At 51.1% G+C, this 14,003-nt stretch overlaps 1 protein-coding gene across 2 annotated transcripts in view; it reads left to right on the top strand.

The window, feature by feature from the left end:
• The window catches only part of ARHGAP26 (Rho GTPase activating protein 26), a 116,098-nt gene that overhangs the window by 39,045 nt on the left and 63,050 nt on the right, over positions 1-14,003 (top strand). For both annotated transcript variants that reach the window (XM_034066688.1, XM_034066689.1), the window contains exon 12: positions 11,341-11,377. In XM_034066688.1, coding sequence (XP_033922579.1) covers positions 11,341-11,377 — 37 coding nt within the window. The remainder of the gene's footprint in view (positions 1-11,340; positions 11,378-14,003) is intronic.

Here is a 14,003-nt window from a genome sequence, read left to right as displayed (position 1 = left end):
CTAGGGGGACAATCTATCCCCCCCCCAGCCGGGCTGCTGGTGCCTGCAGCCTTACCCAGCGCTGTTTGTGCTGCACGGGGTGGGAAAGCGCTCACTTCCCAGCTTTGTCCCCAAAATCTGGCACAGCCTGAAATTAGAGCTGCTTCCCTGCTCTGTGCCTCTGTCTTCCTTCCCCTCCTCATAATGTGGGAGCAGGCAGTGTTGAACCATGCTAAACTGAGGGAACTGACCTTTAAGCTCCTCCAGCTCCAACCCCTTGCACAGGCAGGGACCCCTTCCACTGGAGCAGCTTGCTCCAAGCCCCTGTGTGCAACCTGGCCTTGGGCACTGCCAGGGATGGGGCAGCTGCTGTGTGTTGGTGTTGGAGCTCACTCCTCGCTGCTGCTCTGGAGATGGGCTGCTGTGTTCTTGTAACAACCCCCGGCATCACAGCACAGCCCAGCCTTGCATTCCTGCCCGGCACGCAGCACCCTCGCCTCCCACCTCCTCCTCACATATTGCTTCTGGGAATTCTTTCTAAAATTGTTTTTCATTTTCCTTGTCTAATTATACAGGATGGTGAGAGATTTATTCCCCGGTGGAAATGATGTCTTTTGAACTCAATCCAGTCCTTTCAACCTCGGCATTCCTGTCATTTTGGCTCATTCAGAAAATAAATTCACTTGAAGGACTTCAGTCCTGGCCCCGTGCTGCCACAGGAGGATGGTTGGGCACCAGCCCCGGTCCTGCCCAACCTTCTCATACAGTGCCGGGACCTGCTGCAAGCTGCAGATCTGCTTTAGCATTTTAATTCATCTCCAGCTCCTCGGAGGTCACTTTCTCCTGTTTTGGTTCTGCACTCATTACCTCTGTAGCTGAGTGTTTCCAGCAGAGCTTCAAAACCCTCTTTGATGGAGATGGGGCCCAGCAGTTTGCTCTTAGGATGCAGTGAGTACAGCATCAGGCAGGGCCCAGGGACCAACCAGGCTGGTTACTGATAGTGTCAGCAGGACTCTTCTCTGCGGACATTGGCTGCAAATTGGTACCACTGGGATAAGCGCATTATTAAGAGGCGGTGGAATAATCTTCACCCAGAGCATCTTTGCCTACAGATGGTGGATCTTTGGCTGTTTCCTCTTTGCATTTGAGAGCCCGTGGGCGAGATGTCGGAGCGCTCATCACGTCTGCTCTGTGGTGCTTCTCGGGGTTTGGCCAACGTCTGTCTCTTCAGCTTGTTTCCTCACCGCCTTTTCCATGCTGATCTTCCTACCCTCCTGATCCCGCAGACGTGTGTTTCCGTGGGCTTTCCGGAGGAGGATGGTTATTTGTGTATGCTTTATTTTGCAGCTTTTTCTTGGCCTTTGTCCTGTCTGGGTTTGTTTGCTTATGGCAAATTTTTTCTTTCTGTTCTGTTTTCCATGACCTGACCCATTCCAGTTGCTGCTTCTCCATCTCCCTGTCTCTCTGTCTGCTGAAGAGAATGTTTTCCCCTCCCCTCTGCCGCTCTGAGTCTCTGGGTTCCAATTGCTTGCTTCTTTTCACCTCTGATGTGCTCCCCAACCCAGAAACCCTGGTGAACTTCCACTGAACCAGAGCTGCAGCCTCACCGGGGCTCTCACAGTGCCTGGGAGCATCAGAACTGCCTCCGAGAGCAGCACCTCTGTCATGGTGTTAGATCAGTGACCATGAGCCCTGCTGCTGGCTTGATGGCAAAACCCGGCCCGTGGGAGCTCCTGCTTGGCCTTGTTGCATCCCACAGTTCAAGGTTTCTGCTCCCAAAAGTTCTTTATTCTTTCTGGGAACAAGGTGGTAAAAGAGGATCCTCAGAGAAAAGAGCTTTCAGGTGGAATGATAACGTGTCACGTTCCATGTTAGGCTTTGTATCACATGCTCTTACTGCTGTTCCCTTCTCCCTCTCCTGTTTTATGACCTATTTTAGGCTTATAATAGTAGTAACTTTACACTGAGTTTATAAGCTTTTATTGTGATTCTAAAGCACTTAAGCCAGTGAGGTCCTAAACTTTGGCTTGAGGCTTTTAATTATGGTTCCAGCAAACTCTGCTTCAGTGGCTGACAGCTTACCCAGCCAGGATCACTGCTGCTTTGGGGTGATGGTTTTCTGTCCTTTGCTTAAGCTGTTTGGGTCATAAAGAGAAAATTATGGAGAGAAGCATTCTGGGTCATCTTAAAGAGAGAAAAGAGCATTCTGGACACCTAAAAGTGCAATCCCACCCATTTTTAGAAAGTTTGTGATCTCTTTGGGCTCTGCTGGGGACATCCAGGAGCAGAGCAGTTGCTCCTCTCTGGTTTTCATCTCTTGTGCATGAATGCTTCATCATTTCTCCAGTGCAACCTTTGCTGCAGAAAGCTTTGCCAAAGGCACTCCTTCCTGTGGTCTGTGCTGCACAAATTTGCTATGGAGGCTGGGCATTACTTGGCCATTAGGATGGTTGGTTCCATGGCATGAGATGGGTTTTCCTTTCTCTTTGGGACGTTGGTTCTGCTGGGGAATTGTTGGTTGGTCTTGTATGGCCTTGCTGCTGGTACCCGCCAAGGCAAACTTGCAGCAAGGGCTGGGGGTCTGTTTACAGACCCGCAGGGCATTGTACAACACATCCTGTGTGTGGGACACCCACTGATGCTGCTGCAGCCCAAACTTTCCTTTTCCTTTGGTGGAGGCCCGGAGGTGAGCGCGGTGCTGAGAGGGGGTTGGAGCCCACAGAGGCCCTGGAGGAGAGGTGGTTCATGGAACCCAAACTGCAGCAGTGTGTGAGCAGCAGCGAGGGGCTGTGCCTGCTTGTGTGTGCGTCTGGGCCCGTGCGGGCGAACCAGCTCTGGAGGAGGTTGTGGGGTGGTTGCATCAAGGGATCCCATTGCATGGCTTTGGTGGGAACCTGGTTTGCAGCCTTTGGCCTCATCTGCCCAGCTGTGCTGGCAGCCTCTGCAGGGGGGCACATAGCACTCAGCTGGAATGCGAGACCAAAGAGAGCGTGTTTGGTTTCCTTTCTCTCTGCTCTTAAGTCACCTCTGCTTAGAATCATTTGAGCAGGCGATTCAAGAAACACGTAGAAACTGGGGGCATAGCTCCATGTTAGCAGAACAAACCTCTGCCAGTTTGAATAGGCTATTAGAGTATTTTTTCTACCTTACATTGAAAATTAAATGGTTCAATGTGCAATCAGTTGCAGAACTACCCTGCTTCTTTCCTCCTTTAAAGGTCCTTGTATTTAATTTTAAGCAGGGATTTGCAGTCCCACCATAGTCCCCAACTCAGGCTCTTTCCTCCTTGTGGCTGCAGCCTCAGAAAAAAGTCAGGTCTTTGAAACTCCGTTTTAATCATCATCTTCCTGTGCTTCCAGTCCCTCTCCTGGGGGACACCTTCCACGAGACCAGGTTGCTCCAAGCCCTGTCCAACCTCGCCTTGAACGTTGGCTGTTCTGCAGTGTTCAAGCAGAACACGAGCGGCTCTGCAAACCCAGGATTACAAAGGGTCTCACCTCAAAGATGCCACCACCAGCCATTGTCAGAGCGACCGGGCAGTGTAAGAGCTGTGCTCCAAGCAGGAACGTGAGGCACGTCCGTGCTGCAGCGATGTGAAAAATGAAGACAAGGCTGTCCTGTGAAATGAGGATGATTTGGATGCGCTGAGGCTCCTTGTTCGTCAGTAGACGTTGAAAGGAGGAAGGGTGTGTGTGTGCTGGGGGAGCGGGCGCTGGCCGGGCTCCAGCACTGATAGCTGTTGGAGGAGGATGTGTGAGCTGTTGCTCAGGCATCCCAGAAAACTTAGGGGAAGCTGTCGAACGAGTGCAATTTCTCACTTTTAATCAGTGCCTGAGTGAGCTGAGCACATCTGCTGTGCTTGGAGACGCTGCTCTGTGAAACCCCACTGCAGCTATCCCCAAAATGTAGCTTTCTGCTATCCCCAAAATGTAGCTGACCTCTAGTTACGTTATCATAGAGACTGCTGCTTCACTCCCCATCGCTTCCACCTACCCCAAGTGTCTGCTGCACCGTTTCTTTCTGCTGTTTAGATGCGATAGGTCCATAGTTTGACCCCAGTACTCTTCCCCTCGGGTTCTCCCAGGTAACCTTCTCCTTGCTTTGCTCCTTGGGTGACAAAGGCGGTGGGTTGTATAACCGCGCTGAGCTAAGCAGTGCAGATGGCTGGCGGGCAGCCCGCGCCGCTCCGGCTCGGGGGCCCTGGGGAATGCCTGCACTTGTAATAAAACGTGGGCTTGTTTTTAATTAGAACCATCATTTAGTTCAGCTCGGGGCGGCAGAGGAGCAGGACCCGTGTTGAGGATTGAAGCCCCCGATGCTTCTCTTCTGATGGATATTTTCTGTGCTTTAAATCAGGCTCAGGCACTGGTGTGAGTTCTGAGATGAAATTTGTGTTGGAGGAAAGACAGGGAAAGAAGAGGAGGGAGGTGAAGGGGGGCTCTGAGTGCAATGCATTAGTTCAGCCCTGGACAGTAGGTTGGGAAGGAAGGAAGGAAGGAGCTGCCAGGGACCCTGGGCCACCCTCTTCCAAATGAACAGCCCTGGTCTGAATGACATAAACCAGCATTTCACAGTGGGTTTCTGCTGCCCTGCCAAGTCTTCCACTTAGGAAGCAAGGCATAGCTTCTCCTTCCCTCCCCCTGCAGGGATGCAGGCTGGGAAGATCTTACTCCTATCTATGTTGTTCTGGCTGGAAGAGCAAGGAAGGTTATTTCTAGCCACAACACAGTGTAGTCTAGCTCTGAAAATCCTGCTTGTAGTATGAAATCCTGGCTTTGGGACAGAAATAGAACAGGGTTGATAAGGCAGAGCCAGAAACAAGGGCTGATTTCATCAAGGTTGCCAGGTGTCCTGCTTTTAACAAGGAAACACACTTTTTGTACATGAGCCTTCCTGCTCTGTGCCGTGCTGGGATCCTGCTACTGGGCTGTGTCCCAGCATAGCAGCTCTGCAGTGGGGTGCCAAGAGGGCTGGGGCATCAGGTGCAGAGGAACCTGCCTGGCGCCGTATGGACCCATGCCCATCCCACTCTTTTTATCTTTATTCTTCCTTTCCTTCCTTTTCTTCCCTCCACTGCTGCTGCAGGGGGCAGGGTGTGTGATGTACCCCCCTCCCCAGGCATGCCTATGCCATATTCCTATGGCATTCACAGGCACACTGTGGGAGATGGCTCTCTGTGGATATGGGGGTGAGATCTCCATGCAGAACCTCTTTGTCATCACCTTCATTGCAGTTCATCACAGGGGACATTGTGCTGCCAAAGCTTGAAGTGGATGCAGGAGTTAAGTCTTTTCTGGCCTTCTCCTAAGAGCACCTGAGCACTGTGCAACATCATCCTGCAGGGATTTGTGTCCGGGCTTTGCAGGATCGTTTTCATAAACCTTTTCCTTAGTGGTTGCTGCTTCCCAGGCTTCCAACTCCTTGCGTAGGATTGGAAACATATTCTCCAGGACTGATCTTGATGTGTTTCAGGTTCTGTTGTGCTCTGAAGGGGATGAGATCTGGATCTGGACTGTGGAGAAGTAATCAGGTGGTGGCTGGTGTCCAAGTGAGGACATTCAGAGAAAAGACGTGTTCCAAGTGGATGTTCTATTGCCCCTCTCACAGAGGGTAATCAAATGGGTAGGAAAAGGGATGTGTCAGAGCCCCAGCACGTGGTTCCTGCTGTGGGGCTGAGCGAGCCCTCGTGCAGTGGCCTTGGCAGCTCTGGGGTGTTCAGGGTGCTGCAGACACCACCCTGCCTCGCTCCATCTGAGTCAATCCGGTGGCTGGGCTCCAGTCCACAGCCTGGTTTGCACTGCATGTTCCCTTCTCGCTTATGGAAAGGTTGCAAAACACCCATGTGAAATGTGTGCTCCTCCTGCCTGGGTCTTCACAGCCTGCCCTGGGTGGCTGGCGAGCAAGCCGGGCTACCAATTCTGAGGGAATATAATGCTTTGTGTTTCTGCACATTTGGCTTGTGCATCTTCTGAGCTGAAAGTTGAAAAACTCGTTCATGGTTGTTTTGAGGATTTCTGAATATGAATCACAAGGAAATTGCATAACTGCAGCATTTCCTCCCATTGCTCAGGGCTTTCCAAACCCCGCGCTCCTCCAGGGAGACTGAGGAAATCTGGCAGGACCGGCCCATTCTGACAGCAGTTCTAGTCCAAATGGAAAGTCTGGGTTGAAGGGTAGGTCCCAGCACTGGTAAAAGGAATGGAAGGTGGAACCTTCCATGCCTGGACATGACTGAAATGGAGATCTCTCACTCTGCCAGTGGCTGTTGGTACCTAAGACTTTCTAGAAATCACTGTCACCTCTGAGCATCTAGACAATTCTTTCCTCTAGATTTTAGCCATTTGGACAGACTTCCCTGCCCGTGGTGCAACCTGAAAGGTTTTGGGAGCTGATTTTTGTGCTGGGCTCTGTGCAGCCTCCAAGGGATACAGCTTAGGTTGGACCCTTCTGAGTTTTAAATAAAACCCTGCTTTGTGCATGGAATGCAGCATATTTAGCTACAGGATGTGTGCACAAATGCAGTTGCGTGTGAGAGCACAGTTAATGCACTGTGGAGGTTAATAGACACCATGGCAGGACTGTGAACCCTGAAATGAGGAAACAAAATTACTCAACATCATCTTTTCTCAGTTCCCCTTCCAAACCCCAGATACTTCCTTTTCCTTTTCTTCTCCCACAATCCAACTCCATCCCAAACCACCCACATACCTGATTGCTCTTTGCGTGCTCGTGTGTATGATTTATGTAGGAGCAGGTTGGAAAACTGATGGATTGGGTTCTTCTTGGTCTCTCTGTGCACAACAGAGGGTGGCATCAGGCTCTGAGTGGTGGCTGTAGAATTGTTCACTAGTAAGTTGTAAATGCCTTGGTTTTGCCTCCAAATCGCAGTGATTCTGCAGAATTTGAGCAGCATTTGCTTCCACTGAAAAAAGATAGGATCTGATTTTATTCAAAATGTTTGACCATCTACAGCATGAACGTAGAAAACTAAATTCAAGGCATCAAGGGCTGCAAATGTGCTAGGTTAATATATATCCTTTTCCATACACATCAGTTCTGAAACTTCTTAGTAAAGGTATTTTGGCCCTGAAGAGATGAATAAATGGGAATAGTAAGAGTGTGATGTTTAAGTGAGTTCAGTGCTGCAGGGCCGGGATTTGGCTCCCAGTTAGTCACTGGCCCCAGTTCTGTGACTTCTATCACTGTGTCTGCTCCCACCCATGGTATGTGGGACGCAGGCTCTTCACCTCTCAGCAAAGCTTTCTGCTTTCAAATTTCCTCCCCTCTGTCAGTGACTAATACTGAGAAGTGAAAGAAGCTTTTTATTTCATGAGAAGCTTTCTGGGTTTAGGTCTGTTTTCTCTAGCGTGTGTTAACAACAGGAAAATGGTGTGTGTGTGTATATATAAAAACACACGTATTTTATGGTATCTTACCATCTGGCTCTGTGCTGGGTGATGTGTGTCTGCAGAGCTGCCTGCCCATCCCCTCCTATTCTCAGACCTCTTGTATGTTAAATGTGGTCACCTTGCAGGGTGCAGCCACACTGTCCCTTTGCACTCGTGCTGGCACTCTTGTCAGAGCCCGTGCCACCCCTTGCTCACCGTGGTCTCCCCAGCAGTGCTGAGGTTCTGCATACACTGAGGTTTGCTGGTTTGGGCTGGGTTGTGGAGCTTGCTCACAGGTGGCTTGGAGAGCATGTTGTGCATGGGGAGCATAGGGCCTCCAGTGCTCCCTCACTTAGCAGAAGTGATTTGATTTATAGTTGTTTGTAGTGCTGTAAGGATGAACTGACAGCACGGTGGTGTGATGGAGCTACAAGGAGGATGGTGCAGGGGAAGCATGCTCCTGTCTGCACAGTCTGTAACTTTAGTTTTGTCAGTAATCGATGGAGACTTGGGTGTAATGAATAGTAAGAACCTCTTTAAGATGCAGCACCCTTTCACAGGGAGGGAGGTTGCTCCATCAACTGACTGACTTGCATGTGAGGCTTAATGTTGAAATGCATCTTTGTGTGTTAAGCCCTGCAGCAGACCTACCTTTAAGGAATGTTGGATGGGGCTTGGAGCAAGCTGCTCCAGTGGAAGGTGTCCCTGCCTGTGGCAGTGGTTGGAACTGGGTGAGCTTTAAGGTCCCTCCCAACCCAAACCCGTCTGGGATTCTGTGATTTAATCCTGGAAAATTTCTCTTATCCTAAAAAAAAAAAAATCTGGCTCTTCAAAAGGCTTGAGGCGGTGCAGGAAAATGGTTTCTCTTTAAAAGTAATGTTTTCCTTGGAGAAGGAAATGATATTGCAGAATTGGGGCTTGGTTAAAACCCTGATGTTGTAGAGTGGTGTTAATGGATTACCACACTGACAATGGATAAAAGGTTTGTCCTTAACAAGATGGATAGAGGATGACATTATCTCCTTGCTTTATGGTTGCATGAAATTTTCTTTTTACCATGTGCATGCTTTGCAATTAATGGCATGAGCATCTTGTGTTTCCTGGTCTGTCCTTTCCTCTTTAATTAAAGATCCGTCTCTAATGATTAACAGCCTCTCTGTAATCTCATGTAACCAAACTAGAAGAAGGGATATGCAGGCAGACACATTCTTCCCTGCAGCTGATGGCGTCGTGCACATTAACTTGAGCTGCAGCACTGGTCCTTTAGGCTGCACTCCTCCTTAGGGCAGCAGAGGAGACCACTGGGAGAAGGATGGAAAAGCAAAGCTGTAAGAGCCCAGTCACCCTGGTACTGTGTGTAGTGGTAACCCTGTGTCTGGGTGAGCCAGGGCGCAGCACAGGGCTTGGAGTGTGGCATCCCAGAGGAAGGCTGTGCCTCTGCAAGCCTCGGAATAGGAGTTACCTCAAGCTGTGTCCCCTCAATGAGTCCTCAACAGAGGGACTGAAGTTGGAGAGAGAAGGTTCTTTGGGGAAGGCTGACTTCATGGCCAGGGCAGCAGTGTGTGTGTGTGTGTGGGGGGAGCCTGCTCTTGGTTTCCTTCCCTCTTTTCACTTATTTTCTTAATATAAACATGAGTTTTTCCTGGAGAAGAGCTCATGTGCTGACTACAGCTGGGTTTGCTGCTGAATCATCCCCCAGGTTCCAGATGTGGGATGATAGATTTTCTCTTGCAAACAAAAAGCTCTACTTTTGTCTTGCATGGCATAGCTAGGTGCCCTGGCTGGGGGAGAGGGAACGTGCTCCTTGGGAAATGTTCCAGGAAGATGGGAATTAGTGTTGAGGGCTCAGTCTCTGCCCAAACCCCCACTTTTGAGCTATGCCATTAGATTTGTCCTTCCCTGACTGTGTCCTGGGTTGTGGAGGTGATGCAAGTGTCTTGCTGCCCTGGATTGGCACTGAGGGACAGGTCTCCTCCCTCTGTTAAAGATAAAAGGATCAGGTTCATTTCATTCTCTAACACAGCCGTGTGTGGGGTGAGAGCTGCTCTCTGCCCTGCAGTGTGTCCATGGAGTGGCAGCTCCGGTGGCTCTCCGCAGGGGAGCACGGGAATACCCCGTGTTTGAATGCCCTCCAAGGCAGGCATCTGTTTAAGTGGCTGTCAGTGATGTGCTACGTGACACAGAGCCCTCTGTGGGGTGGCTGGTGTGGGTGATGCAGGTATTGGGCTGGTGCTGGGGCAGCCGGTGCTGAGGTCTGTGCTCACCGCTCCTTTGGGGACATCACACTGCCGGCTACCAGCCTTGTGCTTCTGCTGGAGCTCTTGGTGGGCACCCCAACAGCAGGGACCAGAGCCTTGTACCCGAGGGTGGCTTCCGGATCCCTGTCCTCAGTGTTAATGTCGGTCACTGGGAGCCTGCAGCGGAAGGTTGGGAACCGCCTGCCTGCGGCTCGGAGCCTCTCCTGCTCCCTGCGGATGTGTGGCTGTTGCTGCCTCGTGTGTTGCTATCAACATCGCCTGTGGAAACTTTCCCTCCCTGCCTGCTATTTCTGGAGGGAGCATGTGATGGGCTCCGCTCCCCGGGCTCGGCTCCTTGTGGAAGGGGCTCCCAGCTTTGTTCCCAGCAGAGGAAGGGTGTGCACGGCGATGCTGTGGGTACCACCCTGCACAGGCCTTTGTCCTGTTCTAATGGATGCTGCCACGCTCCATTGCTGCTTGTGGCACTCACACAGCACCGTGTGTGTGTGTGTGTGTGTGTGTGACTGCCCTGGGCTGGGGAAGGGTTATTTTTAAACACTTTGAGCTGGAGAAATACAACCTGTCTGAGCTGAGCTGCTTACAGCCACAGTTCTCTGTATGCTGTGCTTTTAAATCGTCCTCAAGCTGTGATTAAAACCTTCTGCCATTGTTTTTCTTCTAATATATCCACTACTTTAATATAAAATAACTAAAGTGTAGTAGTGGTAGGGACTGGAGGAAGAAGGCCAACAAGGAATTTGGAGAGGGGCTTTGGACAAGGGCCTGTAGGGACAGGCCAAGGGGAATGGCTTTAACCTGCCCGAGGGGAGACTGAGATGAGCTCTTAGGCAGAAGCTCTTCCCTGTGAGGGTGCTGAGGTGCTGGCACAGGGTGCCCAGAGAAGCTGTGGCTGCCCCATCCCTGGCAGTGTTCAAGGCCAGGTTGGACACAGGGGCTTGGAGCAAGCTGCTCCAGTGGAAGGGGTCCCTGCCTGTGGCAGGGGTTGGAGCTGGAGGAACTTTGAGGTCCCTTCAATCCAAACTGGGCTGGGGTTCTGTGATTCTGTGATATGATAATGTTTGAAGACAGGAGGGGGGTGAAGCCCCAGTGTTGGCTCAGGAGGTGGCTCTGTCACTGCATGCGTTACCTCATCTTTATGTATTTCAAGTCCTCTCTAAGCTAATGACATTTCTTTTACTCTCTTGATCTTTGCCTGACTCCTTCATGCAGGCTGTAAGCACTTGTGAGGGTGGCTTCCTGCTGCTTGACCAAGTTGTACCTACCAGATAGTCCTGCACTGCCTGTAATTTGCAAAGGGAATTGTCTGCTTTGCTCTAAGTTTATAACCTCTTTGAGAAGAGCATAGAGGAGATGAATCATAAAATAGTTTGGGTTGGAAGAGAACTTTAAATGTCAGCTGGTCCAGCCCTACCGTGGTTTTGTTTAGAAGCTGCTGTAGTTTCTAGTTTTAGATCTAGTTTTTACCTAGTCCATCCCGTTTACAGTCTCTTGTTTTCAAACCTGCCCTAGTTGTTATTTCAATACCACTCTAAAGCTTTGGCAACGTGAGGTTTTCAATGCAGGAGGCTGGGGTGGTCTCTGGGGACCTCGCTGTTGGGAGAGGTCAAGGCAGGTCCTCCTGACAGCAGACCCCAGTCGTGGTGATCCCAGATGCGTCAGCAGTCCCTTCCCAGTGCATCCAGGGCTTCATAAGGCTTTCTTCTTGTGTTTTCCAGGTCTACAACTCGAACAAGGACAACCAAAGCGAAGGCAGTGAGTATTTCTTCCCAATAAGACCCCAGGGAAGGTGCCTGTGCTGTGGTGTGCAGGCTCTGGAGGGTCAGCAGGAAATGCTGAGCTGCTGGTGCTGGTGGCACCGGGCTGGGCTGTGCTCCCCTGGGCAGGGATGTGGGGTAATGGGGCTCGGTGTGGGGACCATAGGGTGGCCACAGTGTGGAGCTGCATCTGGCGCCCAGCAGCCAACTGGTGCAGGAGCTCAATGGTGGGACTTGAGCCCATGGAGAGCAGTGCTCAGCAGTAACCTCGACATGTTCCCTCCTGCCTGCTCCTGCCATCACTGCAGCAGTGATGCTGGGGTGCCTTGGGACCAGCTCCTGTCCCTTATCACAGCCATGGTGCAGGGGGCATCTTGGATCAACCAGCTCTCCTTTCTGAACCAGAATGTGGAGGAGGAGTGTGCCTTTTCCAAAGGGGAATTGGAGCACAAATAGAAAGAGTGAGGAGGTCCTACCTAGTCAGGATTGTCAGCAAGAGCCCTTAAACATACAAAAGCTGTTTTTATTGTAGTTTGGGCAGTCACAGGCTCAAGTCAAGAAAGTGCTTGATTTCCTTCCTAGAGGAGCAGTTGCACCTGGTCCTGGCTCATCTGTCCTGTGTTTCAAAACCCTTAATTGAGCCATTTCCCAGTAGGTTTGAATTGCTATAATTGCAATACTCAAAACTCTGATCCCTTCCCTCCTTCCCCTGAAGCCATTGGTCACGGGGAGCCCAGCTTGGGTTGATGGGTAGTAAAGAGTTCATTTTCATGCTGCCTCAGCCAGGGCATTTTCATCTGGAGCAGAAGCATTTTTCTCACAATAATAGGTATGATTTGCAGATAATGTTCCTCACGCCCATTTTGGGTGCTTGCACAAAACAGTTTCTTTGTCCTCTCTGCTCTCTCTGATGTGCCTTCTCCCTTTCCCTCCATGCTATTGGCTGCACATACATCTCGTTTTGTATGTATTCCTCCTGGCTTTGCACTCCATCATTTACCGAGGAGCCAAGTGAGTTTTTTGAGGCTCAGAGAACTTGCTCAATCATGTCCTACCCTGGCTATGAACTGTCACTGCTCTGCATGTTCCCTGCACACAACCTCTGCCAGGACAGCGCGTGGTGACTTGGCTCAAGGAACGTGTTATAATAACCATCGTCTAAGTTTTGTTGAGGGGTGATGCAGAAGCAGGGAAAAACACCAGGGGTTGGAGGAAGGCTTGGTGAAGTAATTACCACTTCTGAAAGAAGCGCTTGTCAAAGCGTGACCTTCCCATCTTACGTGCTGTCAGCCAGAAATCCTCCTGGGGCTGTGACTTACGCTGGAGTCATCCTGCAAAGTAACAGCAGCTCTTTAGAGGTGGTAAGAGCTCGAGTCAAGTGTGTCCATGACTTCCCCAGGGTTATTCCTATGGTCTAATCCCAGTCTTCAGCTGCCAAGCTTGCAACAGATCCCAGGTTGGGACTGTGAAAACCTCTTTAAGGGCTCCCTTAGGTGAGAGCTTCACTCATGCTCTCCACTGCCAGGCTCTTTCTGACCCTGAAGCCCAGTTCCTGCCCATGCTTAGTTGTCCATGGCCTCATCAAGGGCCTGTGTTAGCAGAGGTGTGGGCAGAGCCAGGCTGGTCTGCAGATGATGGGGCTGCCTATGGTGGCTGCTGCTGGCATGTAAGTGCCCACGTGCTGCTACCAGAATGGGCTGAATGGTGCTGCTGACCACTGCTGTGCTTCGGTTACGGAGCATGGCTGCGGCGGGTACATTGTGCTGCCAGCCCCTTGCAATCCCAGCAGGATGCCCGTGCTGGGGATGTGCTGGTGGCTTTGAGGAGGAAGCCAGTTTGTCCCCAGGCTGGTGGCAGCTCCCATGGCTGTCTCCCATGTGGGTTCACAGCCCAGCGCTGTGGATGGGGTTTGTTTGCAGGGCTGGTGGTACTGCAGCCCACGTGCCAGTCTTGCCTTGGAGCAGCTCAGGGTTTGGCAAAGGGTAGGGAGACTTTGATGGGGACACCAAATGCCAAGTGTCTCCCTGCATGTCTTCACCAGATGAGCTGGGGAGGCTTTAGCAAAGTGTCTTAGTACCTCTTCCATTTTGATGTCTGTCTTAAGCAAGAGAACTGTCTCCTTTATCTGTTCTTCCCCCTCACTGGGGAGTGTGTTGGCACCCTCAGGTGCAGGCTGTATACAGAGCAGGGCTTCAGACCCTCTGGTGGCAATTTTTCACACACACGGCTCCGAGCAGGGCTCTGCTGCTGTGTGCAGACATCTGACTCTGCTTTAGCCCTTGTTAGAGCTGTGTCTGTAGTGAACTGCTTGCTTCACCAGCTATGCTTAGAGTTGATTCAGAGACTGGCTTTTTGCCACGCAGCCCTTGATACAGGCGCTTCCTATGAGGACTCGTAATGTGTGCAGTGATTGAGTGGAGTCGGATGCAATTCCTGACCCCAAAACCCGTGTACCTCTGCTTCCTGCCTGTGCTCCGGTTGGTCTGAAGGAGACTCGCGGTGCTGTAGCGAGCTCTGCTTTTTGGCCTCTATCTGATTTTACAGAGCTTTCGGGTTTTGCATTGTGCTGTGTGGCCAGATGGCCATGGGCCTGCAGGGTGATGTATCCTGATCTTCCTCGGGGC

Source organism: Melopsittacus undulatus, chromosome 10 (assembly GCF_012275295.1).
Source record: "Melopsittacus undulatus isolate bMelUnd1 chromosome 10, bMelUnd1.mat.Z, whole genome shotgun sequence".
NCBI lineage: Eukaryota > Metazoa > Chordata > Aves > Psittaciformes > Psittaculidae > Melopsittacus > Melopsittacus undulatus.
This window is presented reverse-complemented; position numbering and strand designations above follow the sequence as displayed.